The following is a 27,617-nucleotide window of genomic DNA, read 5'->3' as shown; positions in this document are numbered from 1 at the left end:
TTAATGTTTGTACTTACCACTTTCTATTACTCCTACCATTTTGCCAAAAGGTAGAACTAGAGCATATCAATCGCTACTTGAAAATCTAGAGTTACGAACAATGAGTTGTGTGATTTAAGTGTTAAGTGTATGTGTGACAAGGAGTGATTGAGTGTTTGTGGTCTGAATGCCAGCAGTCCATGTGTAGGTGAGGGAGAAAGAAAAGACAGCTGCCTTAGTCAAAGGAGTATTCTGCAGCCAGTAAAGATATCCCTAACACTCATACATGAAATCTGTAACTATTCAACTCGTGCTGATGCAGTTGTAATAAAAAGAAATTCAAAACAATCATCCTTCATCAACTGTGCCTCACTTTTCTTGCATAATTAAGTAATTACCTAATTTTATTGTACAGGGAGTTTTATACTTGTGGGGCCCCATCCTGTAAATGCTCTATACTATCATACAACCTCTTAAATTTATGTGTGCTGTCTGCATTTACCATATCATTCAATCTTTTCCATTTATCCACCCCTCTTACACTACAAGAATATTACTTTACATCCCTATTTTCAAGTTTCTTACTCAGTTTCATATGTCCTATGATCGCTGCATCCCTAGATCTGAAAGAATTGTCTACCATCAATAAATTGTAGTTTTTGAAAGTATTGGGAGATCACAGTGTTGTATCATTTTGCAAAGTGAAGGACTGGAAGTTATGGATAAGTTTAGAAATTTGGAAGTAAATGTCATTGAGAATTGTAGTGGGAAAACAAAGTTGAGATTAGAGTCAAGCAAAGGAAAAATATTAAAGGAGTACTGAATGCAGTGAATGGGAAGAGTTAAGCATACAATATGCAAGAAGCTTTGATTTGTAAGTGCGAAGCTTACATTTACAAAGGTCATTAGAGGTAAGTTGCATAGTACAGTCAAAATAGAAGGATGAGTAAGTAAAGATACAAAAAGGAGTTATATTGTGAAGAAGTCATTACAAATGTATATGGATGAAATTTATGGCCATGTAGAGCATATGAGATGATAGGTTGGCCAATAAGATTTGTAGTATTACAGTAGAAAGTACAAAGGTTAGAAATAGATCTGTAGAAGAAATTGGTAGAATAAGTGAGAGAATTAATTTAGGCTAGGAATATTTTAGATGATGATAGAGGAATGACTGGGGACTGAATGTAATGAAAGCATTTTATATGGTGATGGTGGTGGTGGAGGAGTGAATTGAGGTACTGATCATGCTTGTTGAATCAGCTTAGTATGGAAAGTTAAAAAGTTTGAGTCATTTGTGTAAGTGTAGAAATGGATATTTTAGTTTGGCATACAGCACATGTTCTGGATATATGTGAAGAATTTACAAAGACTATGTACCATTGATCTATAGATAGACATCCTTTCATAATGCTCATATTCTAACATTTTACCAAGTGATTTTTACACACTGCTATACTGAATTTATTTTGAATGACTCTGCAAGTATACACATTTCATGATTTCATGTCCTTTTCAGATCCTTGCTAAGGATAGTGGCACTCCACAGAGAAGTTCTGCAACTAGTGTTATAATTGAAGTAATAGATTACAACGACAATGCTCCTCGATTTGTCAAGGAAAACTACCGTGCTTCAGGTAAGTTTTTTTTTAGCCAAGTGTACATCCTGGTCATGGCCATCTCATATACACTGCATACAGATATATGTATCCATACCTAAGCTAGATACCCTAAGGAGAGGATGAGCATCTGAGTTGACTGCAGGGCACCTGCCAACCAAAGATTCAAACTTTTGGAGATTCATTCCAATTTTTTCACACCTGTTTGCCTTTCCTGCTTTTGTAAGGTAGACTCAGACATATATAGACAATAATCTCATTTGTGCACAACCTAGATATAATTGTCATGGACTGTATTGTGTAGTGTAATATAGCCTTTCTTCATGAGAATTTGTGCATCAACTTTACAATATATCTTGATACTTAAACATGGTTTATCTCATATTTCAGTCAAGGAGAATGCACTCCCTGGAACAGTTGTTGTGCAGCTCGAAGTAATGGACTATGACCTAGGAGGAGGAGCCTTGGAAGGGGAAATGGGACAAGGCATTATTTACTACCTCACCTCAGGCAATGCCCTCCAACACTTCCATGTCCGAGGAGGAGGACAGATATATGTGGCTAAAGCTCTTGATCGGGAATCTGTGGATCATTATGCGTTAGAAGTTACCGCAACTGATGGTGTTTTTGTTGCAAAATCATGGGTTTTCATCGAAATTTTGGATGTTAATGGTGAGTCTTATATTCATTTATATTCATTCATTTATTATACTTAATCACTGTTTCCCTTGTCAAGCTAGGTAGTGCCAGGAAACAGACGAGAGAATGGCCCATCCCCTCATATACGCATATGTATACTTAAACACCCATATGCACACATATACAGGTACACTACCGATTTTCCAGCAATTGATGATTCAGCACCTCCTTTAGTCCGGACAAAATTATTTGAGGGAACTTGAAATTACCACGGCCACCAGACTAGTTTACTGGGCGGCCACAGATGTCGTTGTGTGTACGGCGCGCTTATTTATATTCTTTACCCTGCACTCGGTGGTGGTGGTACCGCAATTCTGTGAGATTCTTAGCCTTAAATCTAACCCTAACTATGGCTTCTAAGAAATATGAGAGTCATTTGTGGTGTCAAACGTAAAACACTAGTCCATATCGATCCAAAATAGAGTAGAACTGTTGAAAAAAATGGACTGTGTTGTTTCGGTGCATAAGCTGTGTGACATCTACAGTATTGGTTCATCAACTGTTTATCATATAAAGGAGCTAAGGGAGAAAATATTGAAATTCTATGCAGACAGCGATTTCAAGAAGCAAATGATGATTAGAAAAGCTATGAAAAATGGTTAGAGTACTGAGCATTATCAGGTGATGATGGGATGGTTTCGACAGCGTTGGAGTGATGGAGTGGACTTGTCAGGTAACATGATAATGAACCAGGCTAAGTTGTTCCACGAAGAACTTAGATTTCAACATGAGCGTGACTATAGTGAAGGATGGCTTCAAAGATTCAAGAAGCATCATGGAATTTTCATGAATAAAGTGTGAGGAGAAAAGTGGTCTGCAAACCACGAAGGAGCTGCCAAGTATGTGGACGAATTTGTGAAACTTGTAGCTGACAAGCACCTCAGTCCTGAGCAGGTGTATAATGCTTACGAAACTGCATTATTCTGGCGTTACACACCTAGGAAAACATTTAACAGCAGAAGACAAAGAAGGCCCCACAGGATTCAGATGGGCGTATCTAGGGAAATAATGTCTATGGCAAGCACTGAAATTGCACCCCTGTCCAAATGTATGACATCAATATTTTTTATTTCTATTACCTCTGCCAAGGAGATTATGTTTTTTCTGGCATTTTTTTGTTTGTCTGTGAGCCACTTTCAACAAGAGTTATGAACAAATTATGATGAAATTTTCAGGGAAAGTCAGAAATGACACAAGGACTAATTGATTGAATTTTGGGAGTGAACCAAATCATTGTCTGGATCCAGGATGCCATTACGGAAATATCAATTTTTGTGAATAACTATTGAACTAGTAATATCACTGTGATTCCAAATGCTAAAGATATGTTTTCATGGTCAAGAAATCTAAATCTTTAAGATCCCTTCAAGTGGTGCCCAGGACACCTGCCTTACCTGGCATACCCTAGATATGCCACTGGATTCAACCAATCTAAGGACAGACTTACCATCTTAGGATGCTCAAACATTGAATGATTGTTTGATTTTAATTTCTAGCAGTCCATGGTATACTTTAGACACATGGGAGATGTATAATTAGTGGGTTAGAGGTGTGTTGAATTATTATTATGTGACCACAGTTGGTCCGGCAGAATGGTTAATCCGACAAGGCTTTGGAACCAAGAGTGCCGGAAAATCGGTGGTGTACCTGTACATACATATACATATCAACATATACACATATACATATATATACACAGACATATACACATGTACATATTTATACTCACATGCCTTCATCCATTTCTGGTGCTTTCCCACCCCTCAGGAAACAGCATCGCTACCCCCTGCTTCAGTGAGGTAGCAAAAAAGGCCACATTTGCTCACATTCAGTCTCTAGTTGTTTGTCTTAATTTTTTTTTATTATAATTAAAGATTCCTGCAGGGGAAATCACATGACTCATGTAGAAATCATCACTAATTCTGTTGAATACATCATGCTTGAAAACATTTTCTCATTCTACAAACAACTGTGATTCACATAAGTTTTCTTACCCTTCATCATAATCTTAGGTCCTTTATTGTTGTTCATTTTACTTTTCCAAGTTTTCTACATGTTTGCATGAAGTAAAATGTTTGTATTGGTTAAAGCAGATGCATGAACTGTTATTTACTCTTATTTCATTATCTCCACTCATATTTTCAGAAGTTTAATAAGGTCAGACTTTTTATAAAGAAACAAGGAAAAATGAGAAACCATTCCTGGCACTACTCCACCCCTCAGGAAAACAGCATCGCTATCCCCTGCTTCAGCGAAGTAGCGCCAGGAGAACAGACAAAAAAGGCCACATTCATCCACACACAGTCTCTAGCTGTCATGTGCAGTGCACCAAAGCCACAGCTCCTTATCCACATCCAGGCCCCACAAACCTTTCCATGGTTTACCCCAGACTTCTGGCATGCCCTGATTCAGTCCATTAACAGCACATTGACTCCAGTATACTACATTGTTCCAGTTCACTCTATTCCATGCACAGCTTTCACCTTCCATGTTCCAGTTCACTCTATTCCATGCACAGCTTTCACCTTCCATGTTCCAGTTCACTCTATTCCATGCTCAGCTTTCACCTTCCTGCATGTTCAGGCCCCAGTTGCTTATAATCTTTTTCACTCCATCCTTCCTCCTCCAATTTGGTCTCCTGCTTCTCCTTGTTCCCTCCACCCTGACACATATATCCTCTCTGTCAGCCTTTCCTCACTCATTCTCTTCGTATATCCTTACCATTTCAACATGCCCTCTTCTGTTCTCTCGCCACACTTTTTTTATTGACACACATCTCTCTTACCCTTTCATTACTTACTCAATCAAACCACCTCACACCACATATTGTCCTGAAACATCTCATATCCAGTACATCCACCCTCCTCCGCGCAACTCAGTCTATAGCCCATGCCCTGCAACCATATATCATTGAAGAAATAGTATATTAATGGTATCCCCGGGGATAGGGGAGAAAGAATACTTCCCATGTATTCCCTGCATGTCGTAGAAGGCAACTGAAAGGGGAGGGAGTGGGGGGCTGGAAATCCTCCCCTCTCATTTTTTTAATTTTCCAAAAGAAGGAACAGAGAAGGGGGCCAGGTGAGGATATTCCCTCAAAGGCTCAGTCCTCTGTTCTTAACGCTACCTCGCTAATGCAGGAAATGGCAAATAGTATGAAAGAAAAGGAAAGTATATTGAAAATTGTAGTAGGCATTGGGTAAGAATAATATGGGCTGCTTCTTGGATGAGTGCAACAGAGATGTGAATTATCCATGATGCATGAAGGAATGTCATATTAGATATTGTGGTAAGTACAGTAGTTGATTATGTATAATTTTTTAAATCCATTATTAATTATAGTTTTTGTACTTTTTCTGTTAAGTTTTTAGATAACATTGGCTGTAGATTATAAAAATTATTTCTTCCCTTTCAGATAATGGTCCTTTGTGCACCACACCACTGTACCATCACACCATCAGTGAAGCTGCCATACCTGGTACCCTCCTGTTCAAAATTTCAGCTACTGACCGTGATCTTTTACCCAAGCCTCAGTTCTTTCTCACTGGTCAGGGTGCAGGAATGTTTGCCATGGATATAGATTCAGGGCAGCTTAGTATAGCTAAGCCGTTAGATCGTGAGAAAATGTCACATTTTTCGCTCAAAGCTACTGTGAAGGATGGAGGAAATTTGGAGTGGGAATGCATCTGTCAGGTAGAGATAGAAGTTACAGATGTGAACGATAATCCTCCAATTTTCAGCATGCCCAGTTATAGCATCAATGTACCAGAAAATTCTCCAGAGAATCTGTTGCTCCTGAAAGTTCATGCATCTGATCCTGATAAAGGTAAAGGGAATTATAAGTGCATGTTCTTTTTTAAACTTTTGTAATATATTAGATCAAATAAAGTTCATATATAACAAAGAAAAGAGATTTTAGAAACCTCTTTTTATTGCATGCTATTATAAACTAACTTCAGTGCATGCATATACTTGGTAAAGAACAGATATATGTAGTGAATTTTTTTCTTGCCTTTTAATAGTTTTTCCTTATTTTCCAGCAATCAACAGGAAGGTTACATATGCCTTAGAAGGAAATGACATATTTGTTCTGGATGGTCAGACAGGAATCCTGAGTGTAACTCAAACTTTAGACAGGGAAAGTCGTGCTATGTATAATCTGAGTGTCATAGCTACAGATCATGGCTCTCCACAGCTGTCAACAAGAACAAACATTCTTGTGCTTGTCTCAGGTAAGCTGCAGCAAGTTCACAGATATATTATATACCCTGCATTTTAAGCCTTGAAAACCTTGATTAAATCTTCCTTTTGTAATCCCTACTACTGTCTTTCAAAGTTTAATGATATTGGTTCTTGAAAGGGGAACTGCAGAGTTTTTACATTTTTTGGAAACAAATCATTTACCAAAGCTTTGGCTGTAGTGTCATCATTAATCATTAGCCTAACAAAATTTGAAATTGTTGATCCGTATATTTATTTGTTAATCCATCACAGCTCCTGTCTTATGCTTAGTCACAAAAAGTACTGAAGCAAGTCTTTCCAACAGGAACAAGCAAAGATGAATCTACCTAAGTGTGAGGTCCTTTCCTCTTTGAGACAGAGCCACTTGAGCATTGTCTTTTGCTTTTTGCCTGCCCTTCCTTTCCCTTTTTTCAGTTCAAAAGATCTTTTATCATTGCCGGCTGTGACCATTTTGGGAGTGACATTGGTGTTCTGCAAATTGAAAAGCATAAGAAGCTAATTCCTGAGACCTGGGCTGGCCAGTGACATCATGGTCCAGATGGATGCTTACTGACTGAAAGGACTTTGTGAATGAGTGACTAGCCAGCACCAAGGGCAAATGGCTCTCAAATGGTGGAGAATACATATGATTTCCTCAAAAAAAGTTGGATGTTAATGGATCTTACCCCCTTGTGATCCTCATGAGGCTATGTCATGAGAGGAAAGGTTTTTCATTCCTCAAAACTCAAACTCTTTTTATTTCATCTACATGGCTTGCTCCCTTGCTCTGTCAATGTACTTCTACATCACCATGTTTTACTCCTTTGCCTCAGGTTGAGATGAACTGTATCATATAATGAAGTGTTTGATTTTTTCTTTTTTTCAGATATGAATGATAACCCGCCAGAATTTGCTAGTCACACATATTTTACAACTGTGACTGAGAGTGCAAACATTGGATCAGACATTGTACGTGTACTAGCAACATCAAGAGACTCTGGAAAGAATGCAGAAATAACCTACTCTATCATAGGTGGCAATGAGCACCGAAAGTTTGCTATTCATCCTAAAACAGGTATAGTTTGCTAATCAGCACTTTATGAAATATCAACCGATGATTAAAGTTATACTCATGTTACAGTTAGCTTGACTTTCCATGTGATAAAAGTCTGAAAGATTGATATAAAATTTATTAAACCATTTAGTCAAAAACATCGGCATAAACAAAGGTCATCATGGATTTATGTCGGGTAAAAATATGCAAAACCAATTATTAGCTCATTATAATGACATGCATAAAATTCTAATCCAGGGATAAAGAATAGATATAGTTGTGCTTGACTTTGCAAAAGCATTAACAATTTAAACCACAGAATTAGTAAAGTACTAAACAAAACATTTCAATTCACTCTATTCCTTGCATGTCTCTCACCCTCCAGTATGTTCAGGCTTTGATCACTCAAAATATTTTTCTTTCCATCCTCCCACCTCCAGTATGATCTCCCATTTCTCCTTGTTCCCTCCACCTCCCCATACATCCTCTTTGCCAACCTTTCCTCTCTCTTTTTCTCCATATGTCCAGATAATATATGTATATAATATATGTATATGTGTGTGTGTGGGGTAATAAAAAGTGTGGTTGAGAGAGCAGAAGAGGGTTTGTTGAAATGGTTTGGACATATGGAGAGAATGAGATAGGAAAGGTTAGCAAAGAGGTTATTATATACATTGATGTGCTGTCAGTGGACTGAACTAGGGCATGTAAAGCATGTGGGGTAAAACAAGGAAAGGTCTGTGGGGTCTGATTGTGGATAGGGAGCTGTGGTTTCAGTGCATTACACATGACAGCTAGAGATTGGAAGTGAGTGGTTGCAGCCCTTCTTCTCCTGTTCCTAGTGCTACCTCAATAATGTAGAAAACAGTGATCAAGTATGAAAAAATATTTCCATTCATGATCGCCATTTGCCACCTGCATCTTTTTGGAAACTGAAATACAAGAAGGGGGTTTCCAGTTCCCCACTCCTGCCCCCTTTAGTCACCTTCTACAACATGCAGGGAGTGATGTATTAGTGAAGCAGTGCCAGGAATGGACAAAGAAAGACTTTTCTGTGGTAACCCCTGCCTGGTTCAATCCATTTACAGTATATCACCCCATGTTTGTCATTTCACTCAAATTCACTCTATCCCATGCACGCCTTTCACCCTTCTGCATGCTCAGGCATGAATACTCCTTATCTTTTTCACGCCATCATTCCATGACCAATTTGGTCTCCCTCTCTTCTTGTCCCCTCAACTTCTGACAGCCCCTTTTTCCTCATCATTAGGAGTTTTAGGAGCAAGAAATTTGTTACTCAAAGAATTTTATGACATTGTGAAGATGTCACTCATACTTTTTTTCCATTTCACCTGATGTTTTTAAAATAAGTTAGTACCAGATATAGTAACTGTGGTTTTACAGTGATGGAAAAGTAGTATATATTTTCATATGTATTTATGTTTATGTTTGATTAAAGACACTCATCAGCTGCTAAAGAACATCATCATTCATTTTTTTCTCATGTACTGTACAAGCATTGCACTGTCAGTCTCCAGATCCTTATTTGAGACAAATTAGTGATATTTCAGGTTTGCAATTTGTTTAACTTGTTCCTTTGTTAATTATTTTTGTAATACAGTATTCTGATATATGTAATTGTTGTGTTTCAGGTGTAGTATCTATACTGGACCCACTGGACTATGAAAGAGCACACTCCTACCAATTGACAGTTCAAGCAACTGATGGTGGAGAGCCTCCTCTCTCTAATCATGCAACAATCAATGTCACTGTTACTGATATCAATGATAATGAGCCAATATTCCTTCAGAATTCCTACTCTGTGATAGTAAATGAGGCTGCGATCATTGGCGAACGGTTGATACAGGTATGATGCACATTGTTATATCTTTTTTCCTTTTCTATAATCATATGCCTTAAAAGAATTAATGTCAGTAGAAGTGGAAGATAGCTTCCTAAAATATAGAAATTTGTGGTAGATAGATAGAAATCAATCACACTGTATGTTGAAGGAATGCTCATGTGTGATTACCTCTCTTTGTGATTAGCTGTTTGTAGTGTATGGGGAGGGAGTTTTACTGTCATGGGGCCCCATCCCTTGAACAATCTCTACTATCAAACTGATTCTTAACCTTACAGTGTCCGCAAAAAAACCTTGTCTACTTCCCCCCCATACTTTTCCAAAAGTGATATCACACTTACATTTCATTACTTTGTCATCTCTTCTTTGGTCTTGATTACTATCTGCAGATGTCTAGGCATGGAATTGGCAAGATTCCTGAAGTATTTTAGGTCCATTTTTTTGGATCCATTAGGTCTTAATCTCCTGAATGAGGCAAAGTACTGAAGAGGTGTTGCAGGAAGCAGCCACCTGCACTTATGTGTACCCACATTTCCTTGCTTCCAAGCGAGAATTCAGGCTTTCTCCTCCTTAGAATGGTAAAAGCCAGCTTTCTTGAAGTATAGGTCAAAGAAATACAGTACCCAAAAGTGAAATTCCCAAGATGAAGTGGCAGCCAGGAAGTGTAATGAACTGTCAGAAAGGGTAAAGAAAGAACATCACTCCCTCAAGATAGCTTTAGGCAAATTGCTGGTTGTCACACTGTTAGAAACACTAGTCTCAGCGACTAGATGTATGATGATTTCAGCCTGACACACAATGTCATATGCCTGTAACCCCAATAAACCTTAACCATGTATCGCCATTAGAAATATATGGGTGGTAGATGGTGTTTTTTTGCACTGTTTGTATGCTGTCTGCATTAACCATACCCTTTTTTTATTCCATTCCTCCACTACTGTAATAGTGTCAAAGTACTACTTTGCATCTTTTTTTCTTGCTTGATTTTTAAGTTATGTTCTGTGGTTGCTTGATCCTTACATCTCTCATAGAATTGTTCATTGTTTACGTCATTGATCTGTTTAAGAACTTAAAGGTTGTGACCAGGTCCCCCCTTAATTCTTCTCTCTTCCAAGGTGGGAAGATTTAAAGCCTCTGAACTATGTGTACTGTATCAGAAGGGAGTTTTACACTCATGAGACTCTATCACATGAATACTCTTTACTATCATAAGACTTCTTAAATTTATGTATGCTTTCTGCATCAACCATGTAATAAGTCTTTTTGTTTTATTCATTTACCGCTTTTAATATCAAAGTATTTCTTTAAATCTTTTTTAACAAGTTTCTTAATTGATTTCATATTATGTTCTTTGGTAGTTCTATCCCTATATCTCTCTAAATACTTTTCACTAAGTTGATATGTTTAAAAGCTTAAAGGTTCTGATCAAATCACCCCTCACACTTTTGTCTTCTAAAGTGGGCACATTTGAAGCCAAAGCCTTGCCCTTTAAGTTAGCACATCTTATTTTGGTACCATCTTTTTCTCCTCTGGGCCTTCTTCATTAGCTCTTTGTGCTTTTGTAGGCACTGTGAACAATCTTGAGAAGCATATTCTAGAGTATACCTCATGTGGGATGTGAACAGCTTGTTGAATATTGTTTTATCATCATACTTGAAGGCTATTCTGATATTTTCCAGCTGATAGTTTTTCTCTTTAACTATTCTCCCAATATGAAAATCTTGCAATAGCTTAGCGACAATGTCATCTCCAATGTCCTTTTCACACATGGAATCCTGAAGCTTATTTATCTTTGAATTACAATCATACTGAAAAGCCTTCATTCACTCTGCCCCACCCTCATTACTTTACGTGTACTTGGGTTGAATTTCATCAACCATGTATCAGACTCACTTTGGAGTTTGTTTAGGACCCCTTGTAAGTTACCAGGATCCTCCTCACTTTTCAGTGTTCTCATGATTTTGACATTAATTCAGGTAGGAATCAATTCCTTTAGGTAAGTCTTCACATAGATTAAGAAGAATAAAGGCCCCAGAACTGATCCCTGTGGCACTCCATTTGTTGCTTCAGCCCATTTGGAGAAGGCTCCTCTGACATTTGTGCTTTGTTCCCATGCACTGAGATAATTTTTGTCCATTCTTACCTGATAATCCAGCTTCTTAATTAGCCTCCCATGCAGTGTTTCAAATCCTTTCTAGCAGTCTAGATGCAAACAGTCCATCCAGCCTTTTCTGTAGTCTAATGTAAGAGATTGGTTTCACATGACCTTGTTTCCCTAAAACCATGCTGATTTACTCTTTCAAAGTTAGATGAGTTCTCTGTAGAAGGTCATCCATGTGCTTTCTAAACATGTTTTGTGGATCCTTGTAGACCACATTCATTAGAGAGGCTGGCCTGTAATATGTTGTCTCCACATAGTTGTCTTTCTTATAGATTAGGTAATAACGTTCACCCTTTTCCATCCCCTTTGTACTCTTCCTATCTCCCGTGATGCCTTGAACAGTTTTAAGAGGTTTACACAGGTATCATGTCTTCCACTTTGAAAAAACTTTTCAACTTTTTATTCAGTTCCTAACATATCTTTATTTCATCCTCATTAACTTTACCCTTAAAATCCCTTAGCTTGGTTAGCTTCTCTTTAAATGACAACTGACCCCTGAAAAATGTATGGAAAGTCTTGGGATTTTCTCCTGTCTTGCCTGCAATATTCTTTTCCAAGTTTCTTTGTTCCTCCTCCTGGTGTACTCATCCCTTGATATATTATACCTTGCAAATTCTGGGTGGCTGAAGTGCCATCTGTGTTTTCACTGCTACATATCTCAAAGTTCATTTGCTTTTTGATATCTTTTATTAAACAATTTTTTCCTCTTTCTTACCATTTCCTTCATATTTGAGGCTAGAGGTACCCAAGTTCTTACTCCTTTACTCTAAATATCACAGAATTTTTTCACCACAAAGCCCCTGTTCCTGGCTACTTGACTATTCCCCAATCTGTGTTACTTAAGAAATTGTTGAGGTTTGCTTAGATCATGCAATTGTATCTCCTCTTTATGTCTTGTCTTACTTGTGATCCTTTAACATCTTCATTAACCACATTATTAAGCATGAGCTTTACATTATCACTTTTTGCAATTGATGTATCATATATGATACTTTCAATATCTATGCTATTATTTGTGAAGATAAGATCTAGAAATGATGGTTTATCAGTCCCTGTCGTCCTAGTGAATTCACTGACTTGGTATTGGAAATTTTCTTATGTTGTAAGTTTGTATGGTGATTAAGTGTGAAAACATTGCTTATATGTGTTGATGAAGTGTGAAAAAGGATAGAGAATGATGGGATGAGAAAGTTGTTACTAGTGAAAAAGAGTGATATTGGTGCTACCTTCAAAGAAGGAGTGCATGTGATTGGGAGATGTACAGGATAAAGCAAAAGAATGTCAAGAGGATGGGAGATGCACAAGATTAAGGAAAAGAATGTTAAGAGGAAGGTGCATGGGTTGAAAAAGAGGGCAAATGAGGGATATGTTAAGAGATTATTAACAAAGTTCTGGGAATATAAGAAAATAGTTCAGAAAGTGAATAGTGTGAAGAGAAATTGAGAACAAATGGTGTGCAACAATGAGGGGTACAGATTAGGAGGTGGTAACAAGCAAAGAAGAGGTAAAAAAGGTAAAGAGTGAGTATGTTGAAAGACTTTTGATTATGTTAGATGACAGGATGGCTGATGTGTGGTGATTGTGATATGGACGTATGTGGAAAAAGAGTGTCTTGGTGAATGGTTTGGTGAAAAGAGATGGCAAAACCCTTGTAATGAAGTGTGGCAAAGCAGCTGGAGTGGATGAGATTGCATTTGAAGTTTTGAAAAGAGGGTTGACATTGTTGTTGATCCGTTAGTAAGGATTTCCACTGTACATATGGCTCAAGTCATTAATATGGATGTTCATGGTGAGGTGCCTGAGGGATGTTGGAATGCGTATCTAGTTATATTTTATGAAATGCAGGGGGTCAAAACTGGATGCTCATATTACAGAGATATAAATCAGTAGAATACCTGATACATTTTATGGGAAAGTTGTGAGTGAGAGGGTGTTGTCATGCATAGAACATCATATTAGGGAGGAGCAGTGTGGCTCTTAGAGTAGCAGAGGATATGTTGACTAGATGTTTGCTTTAGAAGACTTGCTTGAGAAATACTTAGGGAAAGAGGATATAAAGCATATGTTAGGACCAATAGAAATGCTGTAAAAGATATTATGAATATTAGGTGTGTGGTTCTTAGTAGCAGTAAGGAGTTTTTATTGAGAGAGTAAAGCATGTGTGCAAATAGAATGGAAGAGAATGAGTGGTTCCAGGTGAAGCTGGGTAAGAATCAAGGGTGTATGATGTCCCCATGGCTGTTCAATCTGTTTGTAGATGACAATGAATAATTGATCTGAGTGCACTGTTTTGTTTAGTTTTTAGTTTTGTTATATTTGCTTTTGAAAGGGTGGAAGGCCAGTCAAATGAGGCATAGTGTGAAGTAGGGTGAATGAATTGTTTGTAAGGGATGCTAAGGGATTCTTTTTTTTGTCCAAATCTAGTGCCAGTTAGTGCTCCTTGTGACATTCATTTTCTCTGCTCCTTTTGTGTTAATGTTATGGATGTGTGGAGTGAATGTTATGTGTGTTTTATGTGATGTTTAGCATGGTTAGTGTTTTGCCCAGTTTGAGAGACTGTTGATTCAAGGTGAATGGAAGGTGTGAGCTAGACATATCTGATATTAAAAGAAAGATTGAAGAATTCTTTAAAGATGTAGACATTCTCTCCTGGGTGAGCCATTGTTCCAATTGTGTAGTTTAGTAATGTGGTGCTGTATGTTTGATATTGCTATTGTGGCATTAAGCTGTTGATGTGATTATGCGGTTTACCTAAAGGAATGGGAGGTCATATAGGAAGACACAGGCAAGGCTTGTGATCCTGTTGGCATCCATCCCATGTACTGAAAGAATGTGCATCTGTGCTTGATCATTTTCCATTTCTGTTTAAAAAACAGAATTTTTCCTTCTTAGAAGCATTTTTTTTTTTTTTTTTTTTTTGCCGCTGTCTCCCGCGTTTGCGAGGTAGCGCAAGGAAACAGACGAAAGAAATGGCCCAACCCACCCCCATACACATGTATATACATACGTCCACACACGCAAATATACATACCTACACAGCTTTCCATGGTTTACCCCAGACGCTTCACATGCCTTGATTCAATCAACTGACAGCACGTCAACCCCGGTATACCACATCGCTCCAATTCACTCTATTCCTTGCCCTCCTTTCACCCTCCTGCATGTTCAGGCCCCGATTACACAAAATCTTTTTCACTCCATCTTTCCACCTCCAATTTGGTCTCCCTCTTCTCCTCGTTCCCTCCACCTCCGACACATATATCCTCTTGTTCAATCTTTCCTCACTCATTCTCTCCATGTGACCAAACCATTTCAAAACACCCTCTTCTGCTCTCTCAACCATGCTCTTTTTATTTCCACACATCTCTCTTACCCTTACGTTACTTACTCGATCAAACCACCTCACACCACACATTGTCCTCAAACATCTCATTTCCAGCACATCCATCCTCCTGCGCACAACTCTATCCATAGTCCACGCCTCGCAACCATACAACATTGTTGGAACCACTATTCCTTCAAACATACCCATTTTTGCTTTCTGAGATAGTGTTCTCGACTTCCACACATTCTTCAAGGCTCCCAGAATTTTCGCCCCCTCCCCCACCCTATGATCCACTTCCGCTTCCATGTTTCCATCCGCTGCCAGATCCACTCCCAGATATCTAAAACACTTCACTTCCTCCAGTTTTTCTCCATTCAAACTTACCTCCCAATTGACTTGACCCTCAACCCTACTCTACCTAATAACCTTGCTCTTATTCACATTTACTCTTAACTTTCTTCTTTCACACACTTTACCAAACTCAGTCACCAGCTTCTGCAGTTTCTCACATGAATCAGCCACCAGCGCTGTATCATCAGCGAACAACAACTGACTCACTTCCCAAGCTCTCTCATCCCCAACAGACTTCATCCTTGCCTCTCTTTCCAAAACTCTTGCATTCACCTCCCTAACAACCCCATCCATAAACAAATTAAACAACCATGGAGACATCACACACCCCTGCCGCAAACCTACATTCACTGAGAACCAATCACTTTCCTCTCTTCCTACACGTACACATGCCTTACATCCTCGATAAAAACTTTTCACTGCTTCTAACAACTTGCCTCCCACACCATATATTCTTAATACCTTCCACAGAGCATCTCTATCAACTCTATCATATGCCTTCTCCAGATCCATAAATGCTACATACAAATCCATTTGCTTTTCTAAGTATTTCTCACATACATTCTTCAAAGCAAACACCTGATCCACACATCCTCTACCACTTCTGAAACCACACTGCTCTTCCCCAATCTGATGCTCTGTACATGCCTTCACCCTCTCAATCAGTACCCTCCCATACAATTTGCCAGGAATACTCAACAAACTTATACCTCTGTAATTTGAGCACTCACTCTTATCCCCTTTGCCTTTGTACAATGGCACTATGCACGCATTCTGCCAATCCTCAGGCACCTCACCATGAGTCATACATACATTAAATAACCTTACCAACCAGTCAACAATACAGTCACCCCCTTTTTTAATAAATTCTTAGAAGCATGTGCTGGTATATTCCATATCTGAGAAGGGAAGCTATTCTAACCCCCTTAATTCTCACCCTGTTGCTTTGATATCTACCATTTCTCAGTATTGCTCTCACAACTGGGGTGGTTCTAGCTCTGAGACTTTACTTGATAGTGTTGAGTCAAAAGCAGTCTAGCTTATCAACTCTCCCAGGCTAACTTCAAAACTTCACCCCCTTGCCTTATGCAGCAATGTTGCTTCACCTAACCTCTTCTGTCGGTATTATTTTGGTTTTTGCTCCATAGAGCTGGCTGCTTATGTGCTCCCACCACTAGGTAGACTGCACATGCCTCAGCAAGCTGCTGCATCACAAGATTACTGTTTAACCATTAGCAACTCAAGGGTTTGCCATTTTGATGAGTGTTTTTTCCTTACACTTTAAAACTTTGGAACTCCATAATATCTCATGTCTTTCCCAATAACTTTGACTGGGCACTTTTTAGAAGAGGTTTTTCACTTCCTCCAAAATTCTTGAATAATTTCCCTTGTCTTTTCTTTGTCCCTGTTAATAATTTCCCTATATTTCCGTTAAGTCCCGATCTTGATGTGGACGTTTGTCTTTGATTAGAGCCTCCTACATTAAAGAAAGGAAATGTTTCTCATGGAGTATTTGTTCATATTATAATAATTTTAACAGAAATGTTAGCAAAATGATAATGATTCGATCCATGTTTAATAAGATAGAACATGCTTGATGGTTACAGAGTCCACTTTTGTTTCTAGTGTTATGTGTATTAGTAATGGTACAGCAGTTTATCCCTGGATTTTACATGGCTAGATTTAATTTTGTATTTTTTAATGTCTTACTATAAGGAAAAGAACACTTTTATAAAAGCTGAGAAAAAAAGATGATTAAACAGGAGTGGGCAGACAACTCTTTAGCAAGTTTAGGGGTTAACTGGGTCATTGCACTACTTTAGATTGCATTTTTGTAGCTGTTTCCATGCCAATATCTCTTGTAAAAGCTGAAATATTCAATGCTTTTGTGCCATAAGTCATCAGATTATATTTCAGTGTCTTACCTGCATTGGATCTCTCTGCATATTGTTAATAATGTGCCTGGGTTAAGTATTGAAGTACAGTGAGAACTCATAATGATCACAAATTAGCATAATCTTTTAATTCATATTCTATCCTCCTTCAGGTAATAGCAACAGATTTGGACAGTCTGGCAAATGGCAGGATAACCTATGGCATAGCTAGTGGAGACCCTAACCATCAGTTTCGCATTGATCAGTTATCTGGTTGGATATCTGTGGCCGGCCCACTTGACAGGGAATCCACTGCATCATATAATCTTGAAGTAATTGCTCTTGATCAAGGAATTCCTCAGAGATCAGGTTCAGTCATGGTGAATATTGAAGTGAGTGATGCCAATGATAATCCACCAGTGTTTGTAGAGACAAATCACACTGCATATGTTCAGGTAAGACAAAGCACTCTTATTCCATACTATTATTTGGAAATAACATTTAAATAATTAAATTATGTAAATTAATTGATTTGCATTTTTCTTAGAAGATATGGAATAGCACCTTTTTTACTTAATGATTTGACAAAATGCACACATGTTGTTGTTAAAGACTCGGGAAGCCTCATCTTTGCACGGGCCCTCGTCTTTAGGTGGCCCATATCTTCTTAGTCCCCCTGAACATTATAATTTCATGGATTTATTAAAACATTTTCAGGAGGACAAACCTGTGAACCATCTGGTGTTCAAATTTGATGTCATTGATGGTGATGAGGATGCAGCACGCAATGGTGGTCCCTTTACTTTTGAAATTCGATCTGGTAATGATAATGCAGCATTTCGTATCACACAAGATGGACACCTGCGTACAGCCACTAGATTTAACCATAAAGTACAGGGACATTACCGCCTCCAAATTAGGGTGTATGACAATGGTCATCCACCACTCTACTCAGAAACTTGGATTGATGTAAAGGTTACTATCATAAAGTATTGTAGTTGGTTTTATTTCACTTTTCTTTATAAGTTTTTCAGTAATATAGTGACAATCTGAGCACCACTTGAGAATCAAAAGAAGATTTTCATCATTTTCATATTTCTTTTTCAGATAATTGAGGAGTCACGCTATCATCCAATTGTCTTCCCACTCCATGTGACAGTGTTTGTACACACAGGTGAATACTTTGGGGGAGTCCTTGGTAAAGTGAAAGCTGCAGATGAAGACCCTTATGACTCGCTGACATACTCCATTGTACCTGATCCATTGGGTGTTAACCTGAGGTATTTTGCCATTAACCCACAGGATGGTACCCTATCTGCTCAAGGAGGTCTGGATGAAGGTTCTTACACTGTGAATATTTCTGTTACAGATGGAAAGTTTACAACATACAGTGAAGCTGAAGCTGATGTTGTAGATATAAGTGATGATATGGTGAATAGTGCTGTTATTGTTCAGCTTGCAGGAGCAACACCAGAAGAGTTTTTGTTATCATATAGACGTAGTTTCCACAGAAGCATAAAGAACCTTCTTAATGCTAAATCACGTGATGTCATCATTCTAAGTTTGCAAAACAGCCATTCAAGAGTACGAAGAGATAACAAAAAGAATTCACTTGGAAAATCTGTGACTAGACAAGGAAATCTTGATATACTTTTTGTTGTTCGTAAGTCCTCAGCTGATTATTATCCAAGAAACTACGTTAGAAAAAAGATATTATCAGGTCATCAAACTTTAGAGTCTGTTCTGGGACTTCGCGTAATTGGAGTGGTTGAGGATGGATGTAATGCAAATACATGTGAAAATGGTGTTTGTAAAGAACACATCATACTTGATGATGAACAGGTAGCTATCACAACAGATACAATGAGTTTTGTGTCTCTTTACCACCGCCATGAATCAAAGTGCATATGTCCAAATGGCTTCTCTGGTGCTCGCTGTGATAATGTTGTCAACCAGTGTGCTCATAAACCTTGTCCATCATATAAGAACTGCATTCCAGATAGCTCAATGTTAGGATATGTTTGTCTCTGTCCTGAGGGACTGGTAGGGGCTACATGCAAGCAGAACAAGTCTAGTTGCATTGGCAGAGATAATAGTCCAGAATGCTATAGCCCCGTTTCACCATTGTCCTTCAAAGGCAAGAGTTATGCACAGTATTCCCTGCGAAATCCCATTGAGCGTCACTTCTCCTTCTCTCTTTGGTTCCGAACACTTCATCCATCTGGAAATCTAATGTTTACAGCTGGCAGAATTGACTACAGTATCTTAGAGGTATGATTTTACATTTCTTGTAAGCTAGTGCTTTATAGAAATTGTATTACTGTATGTGATAATTTTGATATTTAGCACTTACTTTTATATGAAAATCTGTATCTAATTTGCATTCTCCATATGTTTCAGCTAGAGGGAGGAGAGTTACGGTATCGATGGGATCTTGGTAGTGGTGAAGGATTGGTAGCAGTAACATCATTACGTGTAGATGATGGTCATTGGCATCATGTTAATCTTGAACGATTTGGCAATACAGCAGAAGTAACAGTTGATGGGCGGCACCGTGGACAAGGTGCTTCTCCAGGGTCATCAGACCTGCTCAACCTTGATACACCACATTTGTATCTTGGAGCAGAGATACGACCTTGGGCAGGAGCCCAAGATCCACGGAAAGGATTTGTAGGCTGTGTAGATGATCCACGAGTTGATGATACACCCTTGCCCTTGACCCACACAGCAACTACCAAAGTAGCATCTCTGACTCGCCTGACTCATGTAGCACCTCATTGCCAAACAGCATTGCAACCTCCTGGTGTTTGTGGTGCCCATCCATGTCTTAATGGTGGTACTTGTGAAGAACGAGGCGCATCTTTCATATGTCAGTGTCATCCACGTTTTCGAGGATCACGATGTGAATTGGACTCTAATCCATGTGCATCATCTCCTTGTTTAAATAATGGGCACTGTGTCAATATTGAAAATACTTATAGATGTGAATGTCCAGCCCGGGTGTCAGGTTCTCGCTGTCAGTACATGTATTGTAATCCCAACCCTTGCCTTAATAGAGGAATCTGTGAAGAAGGGATTTCGGGTCCAATTTGTAAATGCAGAGGATTCACTGGTGCATACTGCAACATTGACATCAATGAATGTGCAAAAAACCCATGTCATAATGGTGGCACTTGTATCAATTCATATGGTAGTTTCCGGTGCATGTGTCCAGGGAATGCAACAGGAACATATTGTGATACATACAAAGGATCTCTGATTGACATTGGTATGGAGGAGGTATGCATTCAGATTTCATTTTTTGTGATTTTCTTTAATAATTTTCTCTGCTCATACTTGTGTAATATATGTGCAGCTAACATTTTAAACTGAGCCAAAGGCTATATAATCTGCTTTATCAGTTTTTATAAATACCTTTTTTCAGATCATCTACATAGTAATTGGCATTGTAGCAGTCATCATTTTAGGCCTAATAATTGTTCTTGCAATGCATTGTCGAGAAAGAAGAGCGGCCCACCGACGACAACTAATTGAACAGACAAACCATGTTGTTCTAAAACCCAAAAATACAGATAATCACAACATCTATAAGCGAAATTCAAAAATGAGCAACTTGGAAGCTTCCCAGGTAAATAAAAGTTTAGATTTTAAGCATCCTTTGAAGGATTTTCTGCTGTGTACTCATATCTGTGTGTGCTCATGGTTGTGGAAGTGTAATTAGGTAATGGATTAACTAAAGATGTGGATAAAAAAATATTTAATGCACCATCGGTAATCTCTGAAGGTAGTAACAACTTGGTAAACAAAAGAGTATGAAGACAGTACTCACTTTTTATGCTTTTTGTATTTTGGTAGCATTATGCAAAAATCTTAAATCACACTTTAAAGTTTCAGTAGTAGATATCACTGCTAGATATTGCTTTACATCACTGTATTGGCATATTAGCTCTTTGTTATTTGATAGAAGCTATGCATGTGCCATAGGCTTGGAAAGTATTTTCACATGCATTTCGATAAGTTCTGGGACATTTTCATGTTTTTTTTCTTTAGAGTGGCCAAACTAACATTGAGGTAATTCATCAAAATGTAGGCTTACAACTTGAGTTATTCTTTTGTAACTGGATAGATGTTGTTACATATTTTATCAAAAGTATTTTCTTAGAAACTTCTTCACTTACTTGAAAACTCATGAATGAATGTAGATACCTTTGATTAAAACATGTAACAAAAATCAAAGTTTCTGTTAAAAAGTCTGTATTTTGATGGCTTACCCTTCCTCCTGAGCAGTCCAGTCAGGTTCTGAGTGTTGTGTTGGCTTTGCCTGACTGTTGTGTTGGCTTGTATGTGTTGCAGAATCCGCACGGTTGCACGCCTCGCCCCGACTCCTACCCCACTAGTCCTAGTGAACCTGCGTACATGCCGCTAAACAACTTTGACACCATCCGTAGCTACGGCTCAGCTGGAGATGAGCTTGAGAACCTCCCTCAATATCCCAGGGAATTTGTCCAAAACATATCCAAGCCCAACAGCCTCTATCACCAGACACCCCAGATTAATCCCCTTGGAACCCCTCGGGGCTCCACACTGGGGTCCACTGTGGGCTCTACTTTGGGTTCTACTTTGTGCTCCCCAGGCATTGCCACTGCTGCAGACACTGACAGTTTGCACAAGCCATGGAAGGATGCACTTGCACATAACCTGAAGGACACCTACTATGAAAATAACAAGATTCAAAATGGTTTGTATTTATTTTTTTTTGTAGATAATGGCTGAGGGGTTGCTATATCAAGTACATTACTGTATTTTGTGTAAAGAGTTTCAGAAAGAGTAGAATGTTTTATTTGTTTTTAAGTGACTTTTTTTGCAGTGTATTATTTGGTTACCAAAGTGAATTTCATATTGACTAAGGTGATGCCAGTTTTTTTATCATTACAGTCTTGAAAAAGGTTCAAAAGTTTTTAAGCACTGCTTTTCTTTATAATAGTTTGGTGGCCCTTTGTTGTGTTTATTTTCAAATTGAAGAGAACCAACAATGTCACTTCATATAAAGTTTTTTTAAGATGTTGCTTGAGTTGAAACATTCTGTCAGTCACAAGGCTACTGTCTTGTTCTTGGCAGATGTAAAGTTCCGTCAGGGTGAGTACATGAGCCTCAAGAAGCTAAGTGTAGATGGCAGCACCAGGGATGATGCCAGTGTACGTTCAGGGACATCTGTGGATGATCTGCCAGGTAAGATTGGAAAAGTTTTCATGTCCCAGATTTTCAAATTAGTTCTTGGCATGTGCTAACATCATTTGTTAATGTGCATCTTACATCTGTTCTTTGTTAGGCTGCATAATTTTTGTGGTTACTTGCATGTTTGTGCTTATTTTTTGGACTGAAATTGAAATGTGCCAGCACTTACTGTACAGTATTACATGATATACATAAGAATTAACACAAATATTTTTGTGAGAATGTTTAAGGTATTTTGCTAAGTCAGTTCGCTGACTCAGACTTATGTTAAAGATGTATTATTGAAGAGTTTGTATGGTAAAACCTCTGTAATACATAGTTCAAGACAGCAAAATGTTCAAAACAATGAATGCTTTTCAGTTTTGGTTGGCAGTTCTTTTCTATCTGAAAAAAAATCAAAAGATTTAAAAATACTCATTCATGTGACATCTAGACAGTTCATGGTGCTACTTCATTAACATGGGAAACAGTGGTCAAGTATGAAAAAGGAATTCAAGTTGTGCATGTGATGCAGCAGTTCGTGTACTCACTACCCGGTGTTTTGTGCACTGGTGATTGTTTACTACCTCCCATGTGCATTTTGGCACTGTTGTTGTGTGATGGTCTTACACATTTATGTATATTATTCACCCTGGATTACTGTTGTAGACATCAGCAATTGCCTTATAGCTCCCCAGAGCTGTCTATGTCGCCCACAGTGCAAGAGGAATGTTTTAAGCCTTGACAAAAAGTTAGAGTTGTGCAAAAGGCTGGCTAAGGTTGAGTCCAAGGTGGCACTTATGAAGGACTTCTATGTCATTTGCTGATTTGTTTCTATGGAAACTTTCATCAAGGGGTGGCCACAGGGAAGGGTCTACACTTATCCCTGTCCTTACATTCCTCCCTCACATACAGCATTCCACGCATTCTTCCACTATTTCTCTCCCTCCAGTATTCCTCAACTCTATTTTCCCTTGTCACAGATGGTATTCCACTCACACCTACCCCTTTAATTGTACTATCATACACTCTCCTTGTAAACTTACAGCTTTGCATTTTTTTTATATGCCCAGACCACCTCAGAGGATTACATTTCACCCATTCTACTACTCCACAATTCACTCCCCTTGCATTCCCTGCCATTACACATCTCTCATACACCCTTTCAATTCTTTCTTCATTCCATCTAGTCACACTGTATGCTCTTCTCAAATAACTCATTTCCACAGCTTGGATTCTTGACCACTCTGACTCATTCCATGTCAGTGTTTTGGCTGCATAGGTAAGGGTTGGGAGGATTATGCTGTCCTTTTTCCTCTCTTCACTTCTATACTTACATCTCTACCCTCATTATTCTATTAAGGAACACAATCCACCCTGTACTGCTTTTTCCCTTGTCTCTCCTTCCATATCACCACACTTACCCAAAACAGTTCCTAGATACTTAAATTCTCTCACTTCTTCCAGTCTTTTCCCCCTCATATCTACAGCACAACTTAGTACACTTTCTTTTCACTCTATATGGTTTTACAAAAGCTATACTTTCACTGTTTCTTTCTAAACTCCATTACTTTACTTTTACTTGCATTTACTTTCAATCACCTAGGCTTACACACATCATAAAACACACTTACAACCCTCTGTTATCTATCTATATCTCTTACGCCTTCTCCAGTTGGAACTCCCTCAGAGAGTTGGCCAAAGCAAGTCTCTCCATAGCTATAGAACTCCTTTGCCATTTCTTAGCCTTTAGAACCTCACCCTTAACAGGCCACTGGCGAAGGGCAAATCTAGCACAGTGCTTGCAGAGACTCCAACTGAATGTTCCTAATGACTATTTCTATCTAATGCCCCTACCTACTACTCCTACCCAATGTTTCTACCTAATGCTCCTGCCTAAATGTTTTCTCCTACTGTTTTTATCTACTGCTCCTACCATTTTGCCAGAAGGCTATAGAAACAACAGTGCCTTCACATATTCATATTTCTTACGAGATCCAAGTGGCAATAACTTTACTTATCTTACAGACAAAGAAACATGCTGAATTCTTTGGCAATCATTACAAGATTCTACATACATTGGCATGTTCTGAATGAATGAACATGATATAGTTGCAAAGTGTTAAAGATGAACACAGTTCTTTAAATGCAAAGGTACTTATTTGGAAAGAAAAAAAAGAGAGAAAAACTAATTTTCCTGGGTACTGCTTTAAGGTCTGAAACACAGAAAGCTGTGAGATCATTAACAGCTACAAAGATTGAATGAAATTCACTCGAGTGCCGCCACCTTGTTAAGTACAAGCATCATGATGTCTGTAAAACAAAAGAAATGTATCCTTATGAGTAGATTTGGATGTCAAATGTAATACAATTGATATGGATTTGAAATTCAGTAAGATTGATATACAAAAAGATGGAAGGAATATTTCCTACATCAGACTTAGTTAACCAAAATGCATAATTATAAAGTAATTTTCAATTCTCATAAAATTTTATGCTCTGAAGCTTTGTTAATCGCTCACTCATCTCTTGTCTCAGTCATTTAAAAATCATCTCTTGTCTCACGTCATTTAAAAGATTACAGTATGTGCTTTTTAGAATGTTTTCATCATTGATGCTAATTACAGATATTCATTATAAGAATATGTTTAAAGTTATATACTCATAAATAACACTTACTTTTCAGTTTTCTTTCACCCAAACACAGTCACCACTAATGCCAGCTACAGATAACTAATCATACTGATAAATATTTGAATGGGATGTATTTAGGGAATCAGTGATGGATTGCGCAAAAGATGCTTGTGGCATGAGAAGAGTGGGAGGTGGGCTGTTTAGAAAGGGTAGTGAGTGGTGGGATGAAGAAGTAAGAGTATTAGTGAAAGAGAAGAGAGAGGCATTTGGACGATTTTTGCAGGGAAAAAATGCATTTGAGTGGGAGAAGTATAAAAGAAAGAGACAGGAGGTCAAGAGAAAGGTGCAAGAGGTGAAAAAAAGGGCAAATGAGAGTTGGGGTGAGAGACTATCAGTAAATTTTAGGGAGAATAAAAAGATGTTCTGGAAGGAGGTAAGTAGGGTGCGTAAGACAAGGGAGCAAATGGGAACTTCAGTGAAGGGCGTAAATGGGGAGGTGATAACAAGTAGCGGTGATGTGAGAAGGAGATGGAATGAGTATTTTGAAGGTTTGTTGAATGTGTCTGATGACAGAGTGGCAGATATAGGGTGTTTTGGTCGAGGTGGTGTGCAAAGTGAGAGGGTTAGGGAAAATGATTTGGTAAACAGAGAAGAGGTAGTAAAAGCTTTGCGGAAGATGAAAGCCGGCAAGGCAGCAGGTTTGGATGGCATTGCAGTGGAATTTATTAAGAAAGGGGGTGACTGTATTGTTGACTGGTTGGTAAGGTTATTTAATGTATGTATGACTCATGGTGAGGTGCCTGAGGATTGGCGGAATGCGTGCATAGTGCCATTGTACAAAGGCAAAGGGGATAAGAGTGAGTGCTCAAATTACAGAGGTATAAGTTTGTTGAGTATTCCTGGTAAATTATATGGGAGGGTATTGATTGAGAGGGTGAAGGCATGTACAGAGCATCAGATTGGGGAAGAGCAGTGCGGTTTCAGAAGTGGTAGAGGATGTGTGGATCAGGTGTTTGCTTTGAAGAATGTATGTGAGAAATACTTAGAAAAGCAAATGGATTTGTATGTAGCATTTATGGATCTGGAGAAGGCATATGATAGAGTTGATAGAGATGCTCTGTGGAAGGTATTAAGAATATATGGTGTGGGAGGCAAGTTGTTAGAAGCAGTGAAAAGTTTTTATCGAGGATGTAAGGCATGTGTACGTGTAGGAAGAGAGGAAAGTGATTGGTTCTCAGTGAATGTAGGTTTGCGGCAGGGGTGTGTGATGTCTCCATGGTTGTTTAATTTGTTTATGGATGGGGTTGTAAGGGAGGTAAATGCAAGAGTCCTGGAAAGAGGGGCAAGTATGAAGTCTGTTGGGGATGAGAGAGCTTGGGAAGTGAGTCAGTTGTTGTTCGCTGATGATACAGCGCTGGTGGCTGATTCATGTGAGAAACTGCAGAAGCTGGTGACTGAGTTTGGTAAAGTGTGTGGAAGAAGAAAGTTGAGAGTAAATGTGAATAAGAGCAAGGTTATTAGGTACAGTAGGGGTGAGGGTCAAGTCAATTGGGAGGTGAGTTTGAATGGAGAAAAACTGGAGGAAGTGAAGTGTTTTAGATATCTGGGAGTGGATCTGTCAGCGGATGGAACCATGGAAGCGGAAGTGGATCATAGGGTGGGGGAGGGGGCGAAAATTTTGGGAGCCTTGAAAAATGTGTGGAAGTCGAGAACATTATCTCGGAAAGCAAAAATGGGTATGTTTGAGGGAATAGTGGTTCCAACAATGTTGTATGGTTGCGAGGCGTGGGCTATGGATAGAGATGTGCGCAGGAGGATGGATGTGCTGGAAATGAGATGTTTGAGGACAATGTGTGGTGTGAGGTGGTTTGATCGAGTAAGTAACGTAAGGGTAAGAGAGAGGTGTGGAAATAAAAAGAGCGTGGTTGAGAGAGCAGAAGAGGGTGTTTTGAAATGGTTTGGGCACATGGAGAGAATGAGTGAGGAGAGATTGACCAAGAGGATATATGTGTCGGAGGTGGAGGGAACGAGGAGAAGAGGGAGACCAAATTGGAGGTGGAAAGATGGAGTGAAAAAGATTTTGTGTGATCGGGGCCTGAACATGCAGGAGGGTGAAAGGAGGGCAAGAAATAGAGTGAATTGGAGTCATGTGGTATACAGGGGTTGACGTGCTGTCAGTGGATTGAAGCAAGGCATGTGAAGCGTCTGGGGTAAACCATGGAAAGCTGTGTAGGTATGTATATTTGCGTGTGTGGACGTGTGTATGTACATGTGTATGGGGGGGGGGGGGTTGGGCCATTTCTTTCGTCTGTTTCCTTGCGCTACCTCGCAAACGCGGGAGACAGCGACAAAGTATAAAAAAAAAAAAAAAAAAAAAAAATAACACTTACTTTTCAGTTTTCTTTCACCCAAACACAGTCACCACTAATGCCAGCTACAGATAACTAATCATACTGATAAATATTTTGTTATATATAATAACAAATTATTTAATTATTTAATTTCATAATGAATTGTTGTAAACGGGCATGCAAGACAAAAGAAACACCTCATGGCATCACTATCTGGCAGTGTTTAGGTAAGAAGTGGCTCATATTAGACACTATTATGACACTGCACAGGTAC

The 27,617-nt window shown here is 38.7% G+C and overlaps 1 protein-coding gene across 1 annotated transcript in view; it reads left to right on the top strand.

Moving 5' to 3' along the window:
* The window catches only part of LOC139750068 (fat-like cadherin-related tumor suppressor homolog), a 791,324-nt gene that overhangs the window by 747,536 nt on the left and 16,171 nt on the right, over positions 1–27,617 (top strand). Inside the window, 13 exon segments of the mRNA XM_071664403.1 lie at positions 1,499–1,616; positions 1,989–2,270; positions 5,713–6,123; positions 6,338–6,529; positions 7,405–7,593; positions 9,225–9,439; positions 17,318–17,599; positions 17,862–18,119; positions 18,252–19,415; positions 19,545–20,423; positions 20,569–20,772; positions 21,498–21,882; positions 22,263–22,373. Of these exon segments, the coding sequence (XP_071520504.1) occupies positions 1,499–1,616; positions 1,989–2,270; positions 5,713–6,123; positions 6,338–6,529; positions 7,405–7,593; positions 9,225–9,439; positions 17,318–17,599; positions 17,862–18,119; positions 18,252–19,415; positions 19,545–20,423; positions 20,569–20,772; positions 21,498–21,882; positions 22,263–22,373 (4,690 nt within the window).

Source organism: Panulirus ornatus, chromosome 9 (genome assembly GCF_036320965.1).
Source record: "Panulirus ornatus isolate Po-2019 chromosome 9, ASM3632096v1, whole genome shotgun sequence".
Classification (NCBI taxonomy): Eukaryota; Metazoa; Arthropoda; class Malacostraca; order Decapoda; family Palinuridae; genus Panulirus; species Panulirus ornatus.
This window is presented reverse-complemented; position numbering and strand designations above follow the sequence as displayed.